We start from the raw sequence: 23,905 nt of genomic DNA on the forward strand, positions 1-23,905 counted from the left end.
AACACCAGGACAGGTACAAGGAAGCAAAAGCTCCAGAAGGTGGAGGAGATGAAAAGAAGTCTGGTTTTACAGCAAACTTTATTTTATATTTTATTTCTCATTTGTTAATGCTTCTTCTGGAAAGAGTTTAACCAAAACTATTATTAAACATTTATTTTAATAAGAAAAAGTTTAACATTACATATGTTGAAAGAAGAGAAAACATGCAGATGTTGTTGAAAATTTTCAATAAATATTTAGTTTGGCCCACGACAGTCCAAGTTTTTAATTTTGGCCCTCTGTGAGTTTGAGTTTGACACCCCTACCTTAAGCCCACAAAGTCCCTACCTTAGAAATTACTAGGCTTTCCCATAGGCCTCTATTTTTCTAAACTCCATGTACCTATCCAAAGGACCCTAACATATCCATCTCCACTACCATTCTCTGGTTTGTCTAGACAAAAACAGGCCAGACAAAGCCAAGATGTCAGGGTCGTGACATAATCTGATAGCTTTCATGTTGAGTTTTTGTCAATGAGAGAGAGAGATTGTCAATAGTGAGGAAGGAGTTGGCAGTGAGAGGGTGGTGGTCTATCAGTGGGGGAGTAGCAGTGAGTAAAATTCAGGCTGTGGTGCAGGGAGAGAGTGCCATTGAGCAGATGATGAGCAGTGATTAATGGAGTAGATAATGGAGGGAGATAGCAAGGGAGAATGAACAATAGATATACTTGTTCTTGGAGACCAGGTATTAGAAGCCTTCGTCTTATTAACAATACCTCCTTTAAATAAATATTTCATGTAGGGTAAATAATAGCTCATGAGCTAAATGGATGTGAATAATTGTACTCAATATCGAGCTGTCATTTAAGACACCATCACAGAGATATCATCTTTTATTTAATTGAAATCTATGAATAAGAAAGCTTCTACTTTGTGCATATTTTGTATTACAACTTGAATAAAGGATCCGTTTCACTTAAAACAATGCAAACAGTTCTACTTTCATTTTCACAAAAGGAGCCAAATGATGAGGATGAAACAAATGACTGGATTCTTCCAATTCCTACCCAGGATTACATAGGATCTCCTGGGCATTTGAGGGCTGAGAAAAGTTAAATGGGCAGTAGCTCCAATAATGATTTACTTGACTAGATATCCAGAAATGCGCAGTGAACTGCATAAATTCCTTTTTGGTCTCACACTTATCCCACCCACCTTGCTCTGCTCCCAACCCCAGCTGCGCTTATAAATTCGGACACAGAAGTACATAAAATTACTTAATGGCCTCCAAAGGAATTTATTAAAATATTGTTATAAACTCCTTTTCCACATTTGCTTCTTGCATTACAATAAACATTTGGGTTTTTTTTTACAGCAAAAATAGGGAAGAAGTAAAACACAAATGTCTGCAGAGACCGGGGGTTGGAGGAAAAGCACAATGCTGGAGAAACTCAGCAAGTCACACAGTGGACTTTATGTAGCAAAGATAAACAGTATTTGGGGCTTAAGCCCTTCATCAAGCTACTGGCAAAATGTAGGCAGGCACCCGAACAAAATGGTGGAGTGGAGGGGCAGGGGGTGGAGCGCAACCCCACAGGCAGAAGGTGATGGGTGGATAAGGGAGGGAGGGCAAACAGGGGTTGGGGAGATGGCTCTGTGAATGGACAGGGAAGGGAGTGGAGAGCTAGAGGGGGTAGGCTGGCAGATGTTAATGCCATCAGGGTTTTTTTCTCTCTTTATCTTCTGCAATTATATCCTAAAATATAACTGTATTTTGTATAATTGTAAATTTCCATAAAATATTTTAAAAAGAAAATAATATTAATGCCATCCAGTTGGAGAGTGCCTGGAGAGAATATTAGGTCTTGCTCCTCCTATTTACTGCCTTGGTTTGGCAATGAATGAGGCCAATGGACAGACATGTCAGCATGGGAAATGACAGCCACCGGGAGATCCCTGTCATTGATGCAAATAGAGCGAAGGTGCTCAGCGGAGCGATCTCCAAGTCTGTGTCCAGTCTCTCTGATGTCTAGTGCCCCAAATGGCGGTGAGGGAGGAGGTGTGGGCACATGCGGCACTTCCTGCCGCCTCAGGGGAAGGCAACAAGAGAGTGATTAGTGGGAAGGGATGAGATGACAAAGGAGTTATGGAGGGAGCTGTCACTATGGAAGGCAGAGAAGGGAGGAGAGAGAAAGATGTGTCTGGTATTAGGGAAGAAGGTCTCTCTTATTCAGAACTGTTCCAATAAGAAATTATTGATCTTCATGAAACCTTCTGTATTACCAAAGCTGTATTACTCCATTCTGTTTTGCACTCTCTAACTGAGATGATCATAAAGGAAACTACAATTCATTTTTTTCATTTTTACTGGATGTGACCTCATCATTTACATCTTGCTTGCTGGTTTTGTTGCTCTTCTCCAGAGGAATGTCGTCAATATTCTGCAATATTGAGGAAAATAATCACTCATTAGGAAATGGTTCATGTAACTGAGAATAGAAAATAAGATCTAAAAGAAATGCAGATCCAAAATAAAATGCACTGACTGTGTCATTATCATCTCCGCTGCCTTCTTGAGGTAATTCACCAGCATTGTCCAGAAACCTTGCAAAGGTTTCCAGATTTCTAGCTCCATTATAGTCCACAATCTGTGAAACAAGCCATATGCAACTTATTTGCCAGGATAAAATGCCTCCTTCTTTCAAAGTATTGAAATCTAAAATAAGTTCGAGCTCGATCTTGAGATTTAAGAATAGATCAGATAGGTACACGGATAGGAGAGGTCTGGAGGGCTATGGCGTGGGAACAGGTCAGTGGGACTAGTGGAATAGTGGTTGGCACAGACTAGGAGGGTCGAATGACCTGTTTTCTGTGCTGGAGCATTCTATGGTTCTAGGCAGCATTTTGGGAAGTAATGCATTGTCTGTATGAAAGAATGGACTCATCTGACTTGTAACATCAAGTAACTTGCAGCAAGACCAGTTAATCAGTCCCATCTCCAACTCATTCATGAACAACATGGCTAGATTGCTCAGTTGTTTGAATCCCTCGTGTATTTCTCCCACATGAAGATAGAGTGCCACGCGCCATTTGAAGTCCTCACTCGTGACCTTCCAGCACATGGACTGGAAAATGAGGGAAACAGACAGTCTCGTTGCTCTCTGGGATTACATGCCCCCCACCCCCCGATATGGTGGAATGAAATGGAGTTAAGTGTCTGTCTGCAATTGCTGGGGGTGGCGAGTGAAATACTCAAATGTATTGGAGAAATTCAGCAGGCCCCTCAGCATGCATAGGAATTAAAGGGCTCGACAAGATGGATGCTTCCTATGGATGGCCACCTGAGTTTCTCCAGGACATTTGGGTGTTGACTGTTACATAGCCCAGGTTTTCTACATATTTAATAGAAAGGCAGGGACTAATCGTAACTGCAACAAAATTGCCTCAAAGGTGGATCGAATGGGAACTCCCAACATGCCTTTCTTTCTGAGCCAGCAGGGAAATATTTGATGGTTGGGAATCCTTTGACTGTAACTGATTCCACTTCATTTACGGTAGCATCCATTTTTGCAATTACAATATTTTCGTGATCTTTGTACTTCTCGCCCAGCTGCTCCCAGATTGGAGCTAATTCTTTACAATGACCACACCAGGGAGCATCTGCAAGACCAAATCAGAAGAGCCATTGTTAACAGCTTTGATCTTTTCATTTTACTGAACTGATCTTGTTGATAACAGCAAAAGAACTCAACATTTTGCAGGAAAAGGATACCTGTGAAGAAGGGTGCCACCCAGTATCTAAAGCACCACACCTGTCACTAATCTCACACTGTTTACACTAAATCCAATAGTTAATTATTTTAGTAAGAATATTGCAGAAGTTTTGTGTTGTGGATCCTGGAGAATGATGGCATACAACAGAGGACTTCCCAGAAAATGAGAGCTGGCTTGCTTAAGCTCCTTCATTCATTGCATACTCCCTGTGAGTTTCTCTTGGTGCTGATTGCCACAAGAGGTTAAAATATCTTCGGTAATTCCACCGATTATCTGATGGAATGGTGGAGAGATTTTTTTTTTCATTCATTTAAAAATAGAAGAAGTGTTTAATCTGGGTAATTCAAACACCAGCCAATTTTTGTGCACGGATGTAAACCAGTTAAATCTGCTGATCTCAGCAGAACAATTTTTCACAGAAATATTCATTATTTCTGAATCAGTTTTGGATTGATGACGAAGCAGAATTTTTTTTTGTAAAAAAAACAAACCCTAGGATTCAGCGCTTCAGGCAAGGGAGTATTTACTGAGGGCATTAAATGTGAGGCCGGAAATTTTATGAAAGATAAAATAACAGATTTTGGAAATGCTGAAAATGACTCCGTCTGAAGCTCAAGTAGAACGAGACTAGGACAAAAACTAAACTCAGTCTACAGGCACAGGAGGGAGAAGCAGAACTCTTGGCCCTGCATTATTGCTGTTGAGCTGGTGGGTATGATTACAGCATCCATCACTTCACAATTCTGTCACTGAACCCAGAATTGCAGGTTGAAGACTGTATGGACGTGTCACTAGTTGTACCCTATTGACAATTGTTGTACCCTATTGACAATCTGCCCTTGGAATTGTTAGAACATGATTTTGGTGGGCATGCATGGTAGAGTGGCTTGGCCTATGTAGTGGTTAGCGCAATGCTGAATCTGGCACTGCCTGTAAGGAATTTTTAAGCTCTTCCCGTGTCTTTGCTCCAGTTTCCTCCCACCGTTCCAAACGAGCTGGGGGTGTAGGTCAATTGGGTGTAATTGTGCGGCACGGGCTCGAGGTTACCGTGTCCTAAAAAATAAATTTCAAAATTTTATAATTTAAAACAATTTTAAAGCACGACTGATGACTTGGGGACCTTCTCATATTTGCCTTCATCGTGTTCAGTAATTTTGGGGAAGTTTGCACAAGTGCTGCATTGTAAGTTTTGCATTAATTCTGCATCTGGCAAGGTCACTGTTTATTGTCCATTGCGAAATAGCCTTGAAAAAGTAATGTCAAGCCTTCATTTTAAGATTCTTGGTGTCACTGTTCAGGTTATACTACCCTTTGATCATATTTACACATCATATCATTTAAATACAAAAAATACAACTGGGGTTTTCCTGAAGAGTAATCTGGAATGAAAATATTTTAGCTGGTGGCATAATGTTCCTTGTAAATTTTGCCTCATATACTTCACATAAATAGTGATCAATGGGGGGAGTCAGAGGTAGAGAGGGTGAGTGAATTTAAGTTCTTGGGAGTCACTATTTCAGAGGATCTTTCCTAAATCCAACACATTAATAGCATCATGAAGAAAGCACATCAACGCCTCTACTTCCTCAGGAGTTTGCGGAGGTTCAGCGTGACACCAGAAACCCTGGTAAATTTCTACAAATGTGTGGTGGAAAGAGTGCGAACTGGGAGCATCACGGCCTGGTATCAGGACACCAGTACCCCTGAGAATAAAGACTTGCAAAAGGCAAAGGACACCATCGAGGACAACACAGGCAAAATCCTCCCCATCACTGAGAACATCAATGGGAAGCTCTGCCATCAGAGAACAGCAGCATTCATCAAGGAGCCACACCATGGTCTTGCTGCTACCATCATTCATGAAAGAGATATAGGTGCCAGAAGACTCATACCAGCAGGATCAGGAATACTTGCTACCCCTCCACCAACAGACTTCAACAAAAAGCTCAATCAGATACTCATTTTAACGATTCTTACTTCTGCACTTCATTTACATGTCTTTATTTGTTTACATGTGTACATTGAGTCCAGTTTTTTTGCCTCACAGCAGGAAAAAGAATCTCAGGGTTGTATGTCATTTATGTATGTACTCAGTAAATCTGAAATCCAAAGTAACTACGTCTACAGATGTAGATGTGTAGAGGACCAGCAGATGGCCACACTAACCTCTGGGACAGACAAGCTGAATTGTGTGCGCTTTCAAAAATTCTGAGGGAGTGGATTCCCAGTGGGCTAACCTTTCAAAGGCAGCTTGAGGAAAGGAGGGGTGAAAGGTAGTAACAGAGGACCCAGAAAAACAAGTCTAGGAGAGAACATTTATAAACTTACAAATAATTTTCTGGATTCCCAGTTAAAACAAATTCTTCAGCTCCACAGCAGACAAAGCTCTTAAAACTTCACCTATTCTGCCAGGCCATTACAAACATAAGGCAAAAACAAAATCAACCCCACAGAACAGGAATGAGTCCCAAGCCCGAGTCAGGAGAGATTGTCAGGGAATTTGGAAGCAGTGCTCTTATGCACTTGCTGCCTTCACTGTGCTCAGTGATTATGGGGAAGTCGAAGCGAGTGCTTCATTATAAATTTTGTCTTCATTCCTGGAGCTGGCAAAGTCAGTGTTTATTGGCCTTAAAAAAAATATTGGTGAGCCTTCATCTTAACTTTTTAAGCATTTTCAGAAAGCAATAAAGAGTCAACTCCGTAGTTTCTGATTCTACAGAAAAGTCAATACCTTCCCTAAAAATGAAGTGACAATCCAGGCGTGTCTTGGTCATGACAAAAGGTCTTTGACCTCAATTATTAATTCTGATGCATCCCCACAACTGAGACCTGACCTGTTGAGTATTCTCTGTTTTTAGTTTTAGTTTTGTGGGGTTACCACAATATCAGTTTTACTTCAGGGTCAAATCAAATAGCTCTGTGCTCCTTTTGCACAATTTATGGTGAGATTTAAGCATGTGTTCCCAGATCAATAATTCAAGTTTGGACTTGATCCTATGTTCACCAGAATCATTTTGCACTCTCTAGCCATGGAGTGTTGATGGAGAGATGAGAAATTTAAGGCAGTGGACTGTTTTGAGTGGATTTTTTTTTTTAGCATAGCTATGGAATGATTTACTTTTACATATTGGATATTTAGCTGAAAATTCATGGACCACAGAAAATTACCTTTGACTGAATTTCCCACGGCAGGTTGTGCATTGAACACACGTCAGTGATAAAAATACAGTTATCAACGTCAAGTGATTTAATATTTAACATAATAGTACAGGTTGTACCTCTCTTATCCAGTGTTCTGTGGTCCGGCAACTCCCACGGACCGGCATGTTTGAATCTGCCGCTGTTAGTACAAACTCCTTATAGACAGAATGGGACTCAATCCCCAGTCCTTAAGGTTGAACCTGCCGCGATTGGGACCAGGGTTCGCGTCCTGCGCTGCCTGTAAGGAATTTTTATTAACAGCGGTAGATTCAACTTTTATAGCGTCAGTGATCTGGACCGGGGTTTAAGTACTGCACTGCCTGTTAGAACTTTGTACCAATGTCCTGATCGCTGCCAATATTAAGGCATTGTGTTAACTGCTACACTAACTGTGCCACCCGCAGTATTATTTCCTGTTTTAAGCTTTGTTCTACCTTTGTTATGTTTATATAAGGGTCAATTTCCATTTTCCGGCATTTTCTGTGGTCCGGCAATGACCAAGCCCTAACATCGCCAGATTAAAGAGGTACAACCTGTATATAGTATTTCATAATACAATATTTAACATCAATATTTTTAGCTTTATATTTGTTGAAACTAGACTACGTGCACACACGCAGAGTGGACTCATTCTCTACAGGGGTAGAGTGGACCTATTCTAATCATTAACCTGGGTGCAATGAAAGTAAATTTTATCTATTGGAGTATGTCAATTATACTTTTTGAATATACAGACTTCAAAATCTAAAATATATGGACCAAATACTTACAGAACTCAACAAACACATTCTTCTTCTCATCAAAAGCAACTTCTTCAAAGTTCTTCCCAACTAGAACTTTAACTGGATTCTTGTCCCAGTCCTCTGGAATATCTTCACTCTTTAAATAAGGCTTCAAATGATTGAAGATATTTTCATTGTAGTGGATAGAATGGGAACATACATGATTAATAATTTAGAAATGTTGGTGACTAGAGACACTAGACTGCAGATGCTAGAATCTGGAACAAAGCAATATGTTAATTGCATATTGTTGATGAACTGAAAATGGAGATTGATCCGACATCCAGGATGTCATCTCCACTTTAGAAATAAGGTCACCCTAACCTCATGTACATATACAGAGGCTCATTCACTGAAGTAAAGGAGATTATTGGCCTTATTATCAACATCTGCAAGGTAAACCTTCTCCATTTTCTTGCTCTGTAAGCACAACAATGTCCTCTGACAATAGAGGTTCACAGCAGGATTCAACAAATATGCCTTTTATACAGCCCCTGCGTTCCAGGAAATTATTCCCAAATTCCCGGAGCGCAATCTGTGTAAAAAGATCGGAACGGGAATAAGTTCCGACATTTTACCTCCTCGACCCCTAGTAATTTTCACTGATCGCCTGCAGTTTAAACTGAACTGCAGGCTATCCGTAAACAATAGGCTAATGAATAAGACATCCAGCCTCCTTAAATTTGGCAGTTCAGGTATTCTGTCTAAACTCGCGGTGTGACACGAAAATTTGGAGCTTTAGCCATTCGTATGTGAACGGCCAGTCCCAGAAGATAGGGAGACACTTCAGAACTGAAAAATCACTTATGTAAAAAAACAAAATACAAACATTAAAAAGAATTCTTTCTCACAGCCATTGGTCGACTGAGGAAAAGGGTTTTTGAAAGTTAAGTCTGTAAAATCAAAACAAAATTCCTGGTCCACTGGGCAGGAGAGACCCCTCCCCTTCCTTGAATTTTTAAAACTTGCATAACCTATGGGGGACCCTGCAGTGAACTGAGATTCACTGGTGGTGTGTTATACTGATGGCCCCATCTACCCGGATATAACCCTGGTTTCCCGCCTAAACCCTGAGCCCCTCTCAAGACCCTCAGTTAGAAGCTAATAAAAGCACATGTTCTCCCTCCAGTCGTGAGAGTTTTTATTCACGCTACAGACACCTAAAAGCTTGGAGAGAAAGCATCAATGTTCCAAATCCACCTACTGGGTAAGCAAACTAGTCCCTGGAGCAGAATATCTCTGATCACATTAAATGAAGCTTGTGGAGCAAGTGCCTTCCTGCTGCTCCATTTCCTTACTTCCTTATTTGATGCAGAAAATGCAATCTGGAAATTAGCCCCTTTAACTCTTTGGTTAATATTTACAAAGTATGGAATGGTCTGATACAACTTTGAGGCCTTAGCTATTTGCACTACATTTTTCACTTTAACAGGAGTCCTTGGTACATGCAGCAACTGAGCATAGTTTGCAATGACTGAACCTGAAATTTTGGGGCTCACAGGAAAAAAAGAATCTCAGGGTTGTTTGTGATGTCATGTGCTCTGACAATAATTTGAACTTTGAGCTATGATGCATTTCTGTTTCACGCTTCAAACCTTATTCACAATAAAGTGCATATAAAATACAGTAAAATCCCCGTTATCCAGAATTCAAGCAACCTCAAAAATATTGCGGAATATCAATAGGTAAAAAACATGAAAGTTTAAAATTGGCGCCCACTAGTTTGCCAATCCTCGGAACATGTAATCTCAAGAAACCATAAAATTCACTTATCCAACATCTAACTATCTTCAGAGATGCCAGATACTAGCGGAAAACTTTCAAATCCATATCAAAAAGTAGGAATAATACAGTGAATTAATATTTTTACAATATTTTGTAAACTTCTCTCTCTAAGGCTAGAACGTCAGTAGAGATCTAACATTGTTGTGAATACCTCAAGATGTCCATCAAGACTATTCTGACAGAAGTCTCTCACGTTACTTGTGCTAATTTCATCAAATGGAAACTTGTATTTCTTAACACGGCTGATGTTAATTAAACGAATTGTTGGTGCATCTTCTTTCTTCACAGCGAAATAGTCCAGCACATGATCATTGTCGCCATTAACATCAATATAAACAAAAAGGACCTGAAAAATGGAAATGCCATGTTTGAAGCTGATCTCTAATCAGTGGTTTGCAACAAACATTATCCACTGAAATCTGGTAGTTGGAAAAAATACTGATTTTAATATAATTGATGGTCTAAACTAGAACTAACTGCACTAAAAACTAAAGTCACACAATGAAGCCTTGGGTCACGTTTAATGGCATAAAAACAGTCACTCTACCTTCTGGCCAATGTTATCTCAATTATTTGGAAAGATTATGTTCTTATGCAGCTGTCCCTTTCCCACCTACAGCATGTAAACTTTCCTAAAGTAATTCCAGCACTTTGTTCTCTTTGAAACTAGTGGCTGTATGTGGGTGGGTGTGGGGGTGGGTGTATGTATGAATGTGGGTGTGCGTGTCTGTGTGTGTGGGATCGGGCGCGCATCTGTGGGGGTGCGTATCTGTATGTGTGGGGGTGCACACGTGCATATCTGTTTGCGTATGCGCGCACAAGTTGTCATGATCTTGAAGATAAAGTTTTCAAATTGAAGAAAATGTTTTCACTACATGTATTACCTTGGACCAATTTTATACTGGAATTATAATTAGTTAATGATTCAAATGTATTAAAGTTCTATAGACATCAAAAAGTGTCAGAAAAACCCGTTTCTCAAAACAATTATATATAATACAACTACTAAGAATCAGACTTAAAACTTGCTTTTCAGAAGCCATTTAAAATTCAGTGAATCAAAATGAAAATGGGGAATAAGGAACCAAAACTCTTGCAATAAACATTTGTAATTGGTTCGCTGTGAAACCATTGGAGGGTTCAATAAACTTGCAGTCTTGAGAATTCTGTACCTTGCCTCTGAAGGAAGCTGCAGCATCTCTAAAATGCTCCAAACATTGATTCTGTTCCTTAATTGTCTTGTTGATGAACAACAGGATGTGGTTGTCAATTTTAACGTCAAAAATTTTGGCATTATTCTGCAAAATTAAAATATTGTGGATTAAAGGCAGCTGGACAGAAAGCCGCGTAGTTATGATGACAGGATCTTTATTACATGAAGCCAATTGATGACAACACGCAAACTACTGTAAACTATTATTTCTAGTGATACATATTATTGCACGCCTCTTGCCATTTTTTATTTAGGGCTGTAGAGATGATACGGAGGCAATGCTTTGTAAAACAGCCAAACAATTCCTGGAAAAACACTGAGATATTTTTTCTCAAGTCCCTCTGCATGGTTAATACCTCAAAACACTCTTGCCTAACCAAACCCTTCTTCCCCAATGTGCCCCAATGTTGTTTAGATCAGAGAAGAAGAGTTTTTCCATTCAAGACTTTCCATGTTAATTTATTTAGCTTAAGTTCGAAATCAAGTAACCAATCTTTCAAAATGTAACATATTGTTCATTATGTGTGGAAAGTTTATAAATTTACTTTATATTCTGCTCTTCACACCTAATCTTCAATCCATGACAATTTATCTCTGACATTTAAGAATATTTAATATTTTTGGGCAATCAATTTTTCCAATCCTTTATGGGTGTGGTTTTCCCAATACACCCAAATTTAGTTTTTAAAACTCAACTGTCTTTATTTAGGGATTATTAATTGATTTTTTTTTTACTGAACAAAAGGATGGTAGATTTAATTTGGACTGATTGTCAATTAAAACTAGTTTTATTCCTAAGAGAGAAAAACCACTTGGATTGAATTGAACTGTTTATTTCCATGAGTATCTAGATACAGTGAAAAACCTGCTAGGGTTTACATACTTCACATTGATAACTCATTTTGTATGTTAAGTGTTTGGAATTTATAACGAAAATCACCTAAGATAATTGGATCCCTGCTAATTTACCTGTGGCAAGATTTCCTCGCTATAAACAAGGCTCAGACAAACTTCCTGTTAAGGTTTCAGAATTGGGATAGGAAATAATGAAATCTTTCAGCCTGCCACCTGCCCAAACTCTAAATTTCCCATGATAATGAGTTCCAGAATTTCTGAATAAATAATGCTATTCATATGTTGCATATTTGTTTCTTCAAGTTTAAAACAAAAATGGTAATGGTTGTTGAATTTACACTGGAATGTTTTTTATTTCAAACTTGTTGCTAGTAATTATCTACCTTTAGACTAAGAATCATCCCAATACCAAAGCATTAAGGTGTTCCCACACACTCACAGGGAGAACTTGCTAACTCCACCCAGAGAGCACCAAAGGTCAGGATCAAACCTGGATCAATGGAGTTATGAGACAACAGGACTACCTGCTGTACCATGAGCTACCCCATGGTGGTCTATTTCCTGGAAACAAGCCTTTGCTATCATTTTCTGGGGAAGGTGCCCTCTTTCTTGTGAGTACTTACCCCAGGATCTGATTTGATGTGGCTTTACTGTCATTGCACAATGCAATTATGATGAAAATGTGTTCACTAAATCAATTTATTGTCCTACCCTAGTCATGTACTCCTCCAGAATAAATAATAGCTTTTTTGTATAATAGTTGGACTGACCAGATTCCTCAACAAATTATTCACTTACAGCTCTATCTAGTTTGCTATCAAAGTCAACTTTAAAATATTGGCCATGATGACTCTCAACTTCAATCATTGTTTCTCTCACAGAGAGAATTGGAAATTGTTCAGTACTTTTGTGGGTGTTTTAATTTTAGACCTTCAGCATTAACCGTCTTTTATTTTTCTTCTACCCGACTAAATGACTAATTGTAGGAAACAACACCTACCTCTTTCAGAAATTCAGTAACAAGATGCATCTCATTAATGTTGATAAATTTACTGAGTTCATCCTTTACCAAACCCGTTTCATTATCAATTTCAAAATCTTGTCTCCTGTCATCATACTAAAGAAAACATATTAAGTCAATTATATATTTGACAAAGAAATTCACTACTGTTCAAAGACAACTACTATCAATTAAGAGAAGGAGGCTGTTTTGTACAATTAGGAACATCAGCAAAATGCTGTTAACAAAGCCGAGGGCTCACTTTCTGCAATTTGCACAAATTAAATTATTTTTTAATGATATAAATCCAGGTAATTGTCTCACAGCTTGAAAGTTAGCAGCCAGTGCAGGTTTGAGTGGAAATCCTAGATGACATCATTATAATTGAGGATGTGAGTGCAACGAATCACAAAGCAGGGTTTAAAATGTATGCTGTGGGGTAAGTAGCTGTGAAGACTGTTTAATGGTTGACAATTCTAATTAAATACTACCACGCACGAGCTCTCTACAGGCGTATAAGTGAACTGCACGCATATTGGCCACTAATGAATCTCTGGTGGATTTTTTTCCAAACGAAGTTGGGACAAAGCAAATTTCTTTCAGTACGCATCACGATTCCCTGCTTGCATTTTTAAAGCATCTTTAACAATGTAAAAAAAGAAGTCCCAAAATGGCTTACAGAGGTGATTATCAGATAAAATGTAGCTTTCATTGGTTGCTACAAGATTCAGGACTGAGAAGCGCGGAGCTCTGGGAGGGCTGGAGAAGTCGCAGTGAGGGGGAGGTGTGAGATAACGGGAAAGCACAACATCAAGGGGTAAATTTTAAAGTAAGTTTAAACATGGTGATGGGGTTTATGAGGCTTCATTAACTGACATGTGAAGCAAAATATTGTCAATGCATAACTATGTTTAACTAAAATTAATAACTCAAACAATGTATCCTGTATTTTTTGAACCAACTTAATTAATGATTTTCTGTCCATTTCTCCCATTTTGCTTCCTTAAGTTCTCTTTTGCTCTTCTCTCTAACTTGTTTTGCTGTCTTTTCATTCATTTTCAGGGAGAGGGGGGATATGCTATGGTTTGATATGGATAAGAGCCAACTTCATGGGTTAACTGCATCCTCACCACACACATCCACCTCCCCGCTCATTTCTGTCATAAGTATTCCCTTTCTCACTGACCTACATAATCAACCCTCAGAGCTGGAACTCCCATTATTACCTGCATTTCCTACATTACCATTCATCTGCTCCTCCATTCCTTAAGTAACTCTCTTCAAGAGCATTTCATTTGTTAGTTGCTTGTTTAAATTTAAATCTTTAATTTTAAATTTTTTTTAATGTAAATTAAATTAGACATACAGCATGGCCACCGACCATTTCAGCCCACGAGCCCGTGCCACCCAATTTACACCCAATTAAACCACGCTTCAAATGGTGGAAGGAAACTGGAGCCTCTGGGAAAAACGCACGCAGACACGAGGAGAACGTACAAGCTCCTTACAGACAGCATGGGGTTTGAACCCCGGTCCCAATCGTCGGTGCTGTAAAGGCGTTGCACTAACTGCTACGCCAACCATGCCGCCCAATCACTCAAACTGTTCTACCCTTTGATTTTCCTTCGACTAATTCCCCACAATGCAATTCGCTGAAGCAACGGCTGCTGACATTCCACCAGAATAAAGGGATCGATAGTTATTAAGGCCCGCAAAGTTGCACTTCTCAGAAATTGTGAATTCTTTACATATTAACCTTCCACTCCAGTGAGGGATAATGAAGAGACAGTGGAGGCAGAAGCACACAGCATGTGTTAACCCAGATCAGGGGGTCAGTAATTGTCTGAAAATGGAAATAAAATGATAGATGTGTTCAATGAGATTTGAGGGAGGCTGGTGGTACTGCGGATAGTCATGGGTAAGTAGGACTGGATTGGGTCTATATCTTCCCCAGTCGAACCAATAGTGCTGTGTGCTGTCCCAACTTTTGCTTTGTCTTTGGCCAATACAGGTGACCGACCACAGAGAAAGGACCACATCTGTTCCCAACAGCTGCCACCAGACAATAGCATCTTTACCATGTATGAAATATTTTCAAAGTAGATAAAACTATTCCCTTACCCCCACACACTCCCGCTCCCAAATGCCTCAGAAGCAAATACACCTGCTCAATTTCTTTTTACAAAGTACTGCAATTATCATAAGCCAATTAGAATTTTGGCTGCCTTGTCTGCAATTTGGGGAGAATTTTCCAACCTTCATCCTACATTTCAGATCGGCCTTTAACAAGAATTGTAAAACTGAGTCGAGGATCTGCTTGCCCAATGCCTAAACATTCTAATTGAGTGAAGACAACTTCATAAACCTTACCTTTTTGAACAGTGTAATGGTGCTCGTTGAAATGCCGTACTTCTCCAAAACCTCTGCATTGTTAGCAATAGCGAATGGTATTTCTACAACATCATTTGCTGTCTCCGAAAATGTTTTCACATCATCATTTTCAAGGTCCTCAATAAAGAAATGCAAAATCAACTCTGCAATTTTTTTCAGTATAACAAAGGAAACATCAAGGGAATAATTAAAAGCCTATTTTGCAAGTCTTTGAAAATGTGTGAAGGTCCAGTCATTACCTTGAAAAAGCCAACAATAACAATCTCTGCTGAATCAATAAATGTTTCAACTTCAGCTCCACTGTCCAGGAATGTATAGCTGGGACCAGCTCTTCTTTTTAACCAGCTGACAATGCCTTTTGCATTTCTTTTCCCTTAAAAGCATAAAATAGCAGCCAAGCATCAAAATGGTGAAGATAATCCAACATCAATGTTTACCACATTCTAATACTTAAAACATTTTAAATAATTCAGTTTTAAATTTTCAATTTAAATGTTAAATTTTAAACATTTTTTAATTTAGTCATACATCATGACAACAGGTCCTTCCGGCCCTGGAGTCCATGCTCCCCAATGGCACCCAATTAAACTACAACCCCTGTATGTTTTTAAAGGTGGGGAGGGGGGAAAAGCCGGAGCACCCGATGGAGACCCACACAGGCTCGGGAAGAACATTCAAACTCCTTACAGACAGCGCCAGATTTGAACCAGGGTCGCTGGCGCTTGTAATAGCGTTGTGCTAACCACTCGTTAACCGGACCTCCCTTGCAGAAGTCCACGTGGAAAATATTTGCTGTTAAAAAAAAGATTATGCCTATTGAAATAAGTTTCATGTATCAGACCTGAGGAATGGATAAAGTGGCAGACATTGAGTTGTGAAGACAAATTTCACATCCCTATGAGGCATACATGTAAACAAAGTGTGCCAGTCATCTCTTTGGATGAATAAAATGCTCTTCTGATTAAATATTCTGCCATTAGGGAATTGTTCATATGAACACAATTTAATCAGACCGAAACTACATAGAAGTTCACACCTAATTTAAAAAATGAATAGCTCTACAGGATTTCATGGAACATTATCAGTCCTAATGAAAAGGATTAACATGTTTAGTTTCTTGAATCTGTCCCACCATTCAATGATCTATTGACAAATTAGTGAATTGAACGTGTATACATTGTTAACCCCCCCGCCCCTTACCTTTTAATATCCTGGTTTAACAGAAATCCATCCATTTCAGAAAAAAAAATAACAGTTGACCAGCATTGGTGACTATTTTCAGGCAAGAGCTCCATCATACTTCCACAGCAGCTCTAACTTTTTGACCCGATCTTTCAATTACTCTTGCCAGTAAAAACCATTTTGTCTACACCATCAAGTTCCCTTCAATCAAAGCACATTTTATCCTTTTAAAGTCGAGGGAATACAGTTCCGGTTTCTCTAATCTCTCACAATCAAACCCTGAATTTTAAAAATGGAGTGGAATAAATTGGAGTGGTGGGAAAAGGACAAAAGTAATCTAAAAATCAATTATTCCATTGAGGACAAAGCTTTGGCTCTTTAGTTGAGATAATATCCAATTCAACAGCTCATGTTTGAGGGAATTTGGTCCCTTACAAGGCTAATACTCAAATACAGTAGTTTCTGAATCGTAAAATCCTTCATGGAAAATGCACTAGAATTAAGTTCAGATGCTCATTTATCATTTATGAAGTCTTCAAAGTAATAGAGGAACTGTTAATGCAACTAATTAAAAGCACAATAGAAAGATGGTGTTCCATTGGCAGGATTTAGGATTCAGGTCAACTAAACCATGCCAGGTATCCTGTAGCATCATCGATCACAGAATGGTTACAGCACAGGTGAAGACCACTTGAGCTGCCAAATGTATGCTGGCACTATTCAAAAGCAATCCAGCTAATTCCACATTGCCCATGATTGTGTCAATTCTTTCCTTTTTAATCCTTACACACCTCTGCTTTGCTGGGCAGTAAACTGAAATTACTTCCCTATGAGCCATGGCAGTTCATTCCAGACCCTAACCCAGTGGTTCTCAACCATTTTGTTCCCACTCATATACCACCTTAAATAATCCCTTACTAACCACAGAGCATCTATGGGATCCTTAGTAGAAAAAAAAAATTGAGGACCACTGCCCTAGCCATATGCTGTGTAAAGACACTTAATGTCAAGGTTAACATAGCGCTTAGCACAAAGCTGTTACAGCACCTGCAATTGAGACTTGAGGTTCGAATCCTGCATTATCTGTAAGGAGTTTGTACGTTCTCCTCGTGTCCTTGTGGGTTTTCCCTGGGGCTCCGGTTTCCTCCTACCCTTCAAACATACCAGGGTTATGGGTCACTTGGGTGTAATTGGGCAGCATGGGCTTGTGGGCTGAAAGGGCCTGTTACCATGTTCTATGTCTAAAAAAGTCTAAAAATCTAAAGTCACTTCTGATTTTTTCTTTCCAGAATACTTACATTTTATATACTCCTAGTTCTTGACCCTTTCACCAGTGGGAACAGCTTCTTTCTCAATCTGTCTACAAAGTTATCTTAATATCCAAAATTATCTTAACATATCTCTTTCGCATGCTCACCAAAGCCTTCATGTCTTTCCCAAAGAATGATCACTAGTCTTGAGATCAATACTCCTGTTGTTTTGAAAAGGTTCATCCTGAGTTCATTGATCTTGTAGGCTACAGCTTTACTTCTATATTCCAGGATCCTGCAAGCTTTTCAAAGTGTTTTTTCAACATATATCCACCCACCACCTATCAGAACTCTGTCCTCCAGTATATGTTGCCTAATAGGCTTCCTAATATACCACACACTGTTAGGGATGGACACACTGAGATGTTTATTTGAACTGCTTCTCATTCTCCTGACTTCTTTGCAACATTAAACACATAGGGATAAGTAGCAAAGATTTTAAGATTAGAGGAAGACTCTGACAGGGGTTCGGATAAAGATAGACCCTTCAACCTATGTAACTGCTGTACTCCTTACTCCCATTAAGATTAGATCTGGCATTCAACTGCCACGCAGTTTCTACAACAGTTAAACACAGACAACGTTTGCAGCAGTAACACCAATGTGTGTTGCCTGCCAATTCTGTCATTGTTAACCTTGCTTATCAAGCAGGTAACACTTAAAAGATCCCTTGATTATTATAGCCTGAATTTACAAAGCATGGCTTGCCATCCAAAGTCTAATAAGGTTTGCACGTCTACATAAAATTTAGTCAGGTGTTTGACAAAGTCCCACTTGAGAGATTGATCCAAGGGATTACAGCCCATGGGATCGAGGGCAAGTTGACAAATTGGATCCAAAACTGGCTTGGTAATAGGCAATAGAGGATGATAGTGGAGGGTTTTCTAGATTGGAAGTCTGTGACCAGTGGTGTGCCAGGGAGACTGGTTCTGGAACCATGCATGGGACCAGAGCCTTGTCTGGACAGAACAAGTCACACAAAACTTGAGCTATCTGAGAAAACGTTGGCTGAATGCCAAAGTAATTCCCCTAACCTTGCTGTCTGTCAATGCTTCTTGTTGATAACACTTAAAAGCATTTCAAAACTTTATTTTCAAATGTCAAATAAACAATTAACATGTTTTTAAAGTAATGAATATTATTTTTAAAACTTTTAAACAATTAGTTGCATTGCAGCAAACAAATATAATTATAATAAGGTAACTCACTTTATTCTTGTAATTTCTGTTCACATCCATTAAATCTGCATTGAAATGAATGAGTTGGTGTGTCCTGGGGCAGATCAAAACTCTGCACCAGATTCCTGCTGCATTCAGCAACAATGTGAAGTCAGAAAATGTGCCACATCCACATGGAACAATTCCCAGTAGGTTCTAGTGCCAGGGAAATGCTGATCCCTACAACTCTCTATTTTCCTAGAAATTATTGACTAGCGATAGAAATTATTGTCCATATTTTTTTTTAGATCAAGGCACATTTCAAGAGCCTGATCAGACGGATTATTATGACAGCACTGGAGGATACCACAAGACATCCTTTAGAGTGCATCAAATAAAAATCAGCTAGTTAGGTGCCTATTTATGAACGTCCTCAAAAGGGGACTGAGGAAGCTTAAGTAAGAAGCTATAATGGCCTTCATCATTTGCAAGACGTTGCCTCTTCCAACGAAAAAATCTGAGGATTTGAGCACTTTGGCAGTAATATAATGCAAAATTTGCGCATTGTGAAGGCGATTATAATGCAGTTTGACTCTACGTCGGTGACATAGTACACATTATCTCTCATTGCTCAAAACAAAATAATATGAAGTTAAAAGTTTAGACTTTGGTGACCCACGTTTAAAGCCAATTGTCTATGAAGAATCTTAAATTTGTGTTCATGTGTTCCAGCTATGTTGTCATTCCTTAATCCACTATTTTTCCCCAAATGTATCTCGTCTGAAACCAGTAAATAACTGTTGGAATCATTTTACCTGTGTAGTCAGCTGGAGTTTTTCTGTTACCCCCCTTAAAAAACTTCAATGTGGGATAGCTGCGTACATCAAATTCTGAAGCCAGCTCCTTCTCCTCCATGGCGTGAACCTTGGCCAGCTTGAATTCGGAAGACTCATTCTTCAGCTGTCCTGCAGCTGTCGTATATTCTGGTGCAAAGCTCTGACAGTGTCCACACCAAGGAGTATCTTTGGCAAGAGGTAAAAGCAACATTGAATAATTATCTGAAACTCTATGCATTTAGAAAGCAACATTCAGACATCAAATACAAATGCTTATCATTTACTAGATTTGCTTATCGTCAAAAGCTCTCGGACATAATACAATATATCAGGCAAGCTTTTGATAAAGGTTGTCACCATAAGGTGTAAACTTTGTAAAGCTTTTACTTTGAAGAATCCTATACATAGAGCACACAAATCTTCCCCAAAATAATTGAATTACTTTCATAAAACTAAACAAGCAAAATTTCATAAGTGTGTTTGGTTTTCTCAGAATAATGCCAACCTTGCATTCAAGTCTGGTATAACTTGATCAATCCCAACTCCTAACCGGGTTCTTTGAAATGTACATACTAAAATAAATTGGAAGCCATTCGTTACCACGTCCTGCCCAAATTTTTCATTTGTTTTGGGGACTTTGTAACTTGAGCAAATTATTATTCTGTTTTTGAGTTTATTACTCAATATTTTAAGCATGAATAATATTGTTTTGAAGGAAGTATAGAGGCAAAAGTTTAATCTAATTCAATAATAAAAGTGTCTAATTTATATGAAATGGGAGCTTATAAGTAATATTTTTCTTGCACATTATTTAACAGTATATTTATTCATAGTTGCCAAAATATATATTGTATTATAATGCAGTCTTCATTACAAAAAGTTGAACTATCTTGCAATAATTAGGTGAAATTATCTGTATTTACAAATTATTTTTATATCCAGAAGGATCAGAAATATACTTACAAGGAGAAAGGACTATTATTTGCAACGATAGGCCATCAACTTTGCATTTGATTCCAATATGTAACTCTTTCAGAAAGTGGCCAATAGTCCCTTGATTAATTGACTAAATATATTATTGGACACAGTACTCACAAATCTGTTTAGGTCTCTTGGTAACACGTTAAGTTGACATTTGTACACATTAGATTTGTCAAAAATGTTTTATCTAACCTTCAATCAAAGCATGAACAGAGAATTTGAAACGTTAATCATGCTTACTTACAAAATTCCACCAGAAGATATTTGTTCTCCTTTAGAGCTCTCTCAAAATTGTGCTTGTTAAGCACTAAAACACCTTGGTCTTCAGTAATCTCATCTGAAACAACTTCATCAGCATCTTCCTTTGGCAGTGAAGTATCATTTTTGAGCTCAGTGTCTTCAGCCTTTGCTACAAGGATGAAGGCAAGGAACATCAAAAGGCAACACTTGATCATGGTGACCAGAACTGCACACTGATTGCAGGCAGCACTGATAAAGACAAGGCCCTTATGACGCCTGAGGACAGCATTTCGTGGAATATTATTACTGGCTGTGATGATAATGAAACAGCTCAGAGATTACTCCTGGTCTGTAGAATTGGAATATGATTTGATGTTGTATTTGATGCAAGTGCAAGGGGAAAAAAAATAATTTTATCATTGCTCATGTTGACATGCAACAATAATTTTACTCTTGCAATCAGCAGTGTGTACCTGTGATCTGATATGATCAGAAAACTGTGGAAAATTTGCACCAAATTTTTCCAAAGTGCTGCCAGTTTCTGAATTTGACGTTGGCACTATGGACATGCAAAATTATCTTACGTTGCAAAAGTGCCAAAATGTTTATATTAGTGTTTAGCCCACAGCATATAGCCAATTGTGAAAAATTAAAGGAATTAAAAAATAAATGCTATGCATTTAATAACAATTCATTGGTTTTGATTTCAAAGTTTGTTTCACAGATTTAAATGACAGTGGCTTGTACAATTATTGATGACCTTTATATGCGATAACATTGAATTTATTGCATATTTAAATCTTAAATATAGATGTGAGAATTTGCCAATCCTGACAATATGTGTACATGTTTGATCTGGTGGATTTGTCAGGCAGCTTCAGCCTTACAACACACAAATGATGAGAAACTGTTACACTTCCAGCAGATGCAATGATCCACGTGTTGACTGCTGGTAGGAGCAGGGCGGTCACTCAATTTGTTGACTTTTCCTGCTAAAAGACTTCCAGCATTGGTGATGACTTTCTCCTTGACTAACAAACTAATGACAAAGGTTGTAATGAGCCATAGAGAGAGCACTAACAAGCATAAGTAAAGATATTGTTCAATATACTCCAGAATTCAAGTAACTGGAAACTCAAGCAGCCGGTTGCGGAAAATCAATTGGTAAAAAATATTAAAGTTTAAAATTGACGCCCCTAGTGGTTAGTTTGAAAATCCATGCAACCCACAATCTCAAGCGACCGGAAAATCGGTATCTATCAATCCCCCCATAGGTGCCAGATACCAGAATTTTTTTTTTCTATACTAGTTAATCATTGAAATGTTTAATTTTTCTTGCTTTGTTACACAGATGTTTGGGTTCATATAAATTATTGTCATAATTTCTGTCTAGTATTATCTCATTTTTTGTCTTATTTTCATGAGAAGAATTTAAAACTTATTTAAACCAAATCATTAATCAACCAATATCATCTGCTGAAAATTTGTTAATTCTTATCTAATATGCAATGATAGCAAAATAGTGGTTAAATATATTGTAGCAAAGCTAAGCAAAGCTTAGTGATTTTAAGTGAAATATCTGAACTTTGACAAGTATGAATGTTAGTACCTGGGTAAGAGGTATAAAAATCTCGCGTGACAAAATTATCATTTCCTAATTTTGAGAAACAAGTTCCCACCGCATAAACTTAATTCTTCTCTTTGGCTTGGCTTCGCGGACGAAGATTTATGGAGGGGGTAAAAGTCCACGTCAGCTGCAGGCTCGTTTGTGGCTGACAAGTCCGATGCGGGACAGGCAGACACGGTTTATTACAAGGGTTCCTTGTACAAATGTCAAATCATTGGTTCTCCAGTGGAGGAGTCACTGTGGAGGAACAGAAGTTGCGGGTGGCGTGCGTCAGAATTAGAATGGTACCTTTATCGTGGCCCTACAGTCTTTTTAAAGGTACCACTCTAACTTTGAAGGACGCTGGTAGCCTGGCGAAGCAGTTCTTCAGAAGCAAGTTGGTTTAAGATGGGAGATTACCCCTTCATGAAGGAAGTGACTGTAAATGACCTCCTGGCCTAGGCAAGCGATAAAAGAATCAAGAGGGTGACGATGGGCAGTAAATGTGGCAGTAAAGAAAATGAAATCTAACGGGATTACACCAATATGAATCAGTATGGATCTGCAGGGAAGAATTAAATGCTCTTACCAGTAAAACAATGCATTGTTTCGCTCCCTTTTTTATTTCTTGAGCACTCACCTCCTCCTTTAAAAGTAACAGCTCCAAGTCTAATTCTTTGCAGAGCAAAAGGAAATGTTTTGATTGCGTATACCATGCTTGTGCAAACACAAGGAAAAATTAGCTTTCGTAGTATGCATCAATGAGATGTGCACCAGCTTCATGGAAACCTACAGCATCGGGGATCAGAACTAATGACAACTGTTGCCAGAGAAACACAAATTAAGTATTTCTGGAATTAAAAATGTAGGAATACCATCAGCAATGAAGAATACTCAATTGTTGTAAAGACTACCTGGTTCACAAGTTTCCTTGATGAGTTACCACCCTTACCCAAATAGACCCATGTGGCCAATTAATCCCATATATCTTTGGAACATGGGATGAAACCAGAGCACCCAGAGGAAACCCATGCAATCAAGAAAATGTACAAACTCCTTACCGACAATGCCAGATGACCCCAATCACTTGCACTGAATAAAGAATTGCAGATAAAGTTGATGCAAAAAGAATATCTAAGGCTATGGGGCAAAAGCATGAATTAGGATGACTGAAGAGTTCGGTCAAAGAGCCATCATGAGTCTATTGGTCACAGTGACTTTTTTTTTCATGTTTCCAATGTCAGCTCTTTCCAAATTGAGATGCATGACTCTTTCCCTTGTCAGTTGATGTTGGTCACATATTCAACTTTCAAAGATTTCATGTGAACCAAACATACTAAAGAAACACAATGCTGTGAAATCTCCTCAGTTCAGGGGAAGTAAGGAATGGACAATAAGTTATTGTTGTAAGTGAGGGCATCACGGTTAGCGCAATGCTGATGCAGTGCCAGTGGTGCAGTGCCAGTGATACAGTGCCAGTGATACAGTTTCAAAGCTGGTGGTGTCTGTCAGGAGTTTTTGTACGTTCTCCTCATGTCTGCGTGGGTTTCCTCTGATTTCCTCCCAAAGTTGAGAAGAAACATATGGGGGTTGTAGGTCAATTGAGTGATGGGA

At 38.7% G+C, this 23,905-nt stretch overlaps 1 protein-coding gene across 1 annotated transcript; it reads right to left on the reverse strand.

The window, feature by feature from the left end:
• Nucleotides 1–1,210: 1,210 nt before the first annotated feature.
• Nucleotides 1,211–23,007, reverse strand: pdia2 (protein disulfide isomerase family A, member 2). The gene is made up of 12 exons (XM_069904875.1): nt 22,932–23,007; nt 20,690–20,854; nt 19,444–19,650; nt 15,219–15,352; nt 14,959–15,096; nt 12,589–12,705; nt 10,693–10,818; nt 9,672–9,866; nt 7,724–7,844; nt 3,457–3,638; nt 2,525–2,626; nt 1,211–2,419 (listed from the first exon to the last, which is right to left on the reverse strand). The coding sequence occupies exons 1-12, from the start codon at nt 23,005–23,007 to the stop codon at nt 2,321–2,323; spliced, it is 1,662 nt and encodes a 553-aa protein (XP_069760976.1). The 3' UTR covers nt 1,211–2,320.
• Nucleotides 23,008–23,905: the final 898 nt, after the last annotated feature.

Source organism: Narcine bancroftii, chromosome 12, assembly GCF_036971445.1.
Source record: "Narcine bancroftii isolate sNarBan1 chromosome 12, sNarBan1.hap1, whole genome shotgun sequence".
Classification (NCBI taxonomy): Eukaryota; Metazoa; Chordata; class Chondrichthyes; order Torpediniformes; family Narcinidae; genus Narcine; species Narcine bancroftii.

Excerpts from the sequence above, each read along its gene's own strand:
- pdia2 (XM_069904875.1), bottom strand. The coding sequence starts at position 23,007 with ATGGTATACGCAATCAAAACATTTCCTTTTGCTCTGCAAAGAATTAGA. Across the intron at positions 15,353-19,443 it reads AACTCCAGCTGACTACACAG|GGAAAAGAAATGCAAAAGGC; the intron begins GTAAAATGATTC and ends TATGCTTTTAAG. Across the intron at positions 2,420-2,524 it reads GCGGAGATGATAATGACACA|AATATTGACGACATTCCTCT; the intron begins GTCAGTGCATTT and ends TCAATATTGCAG.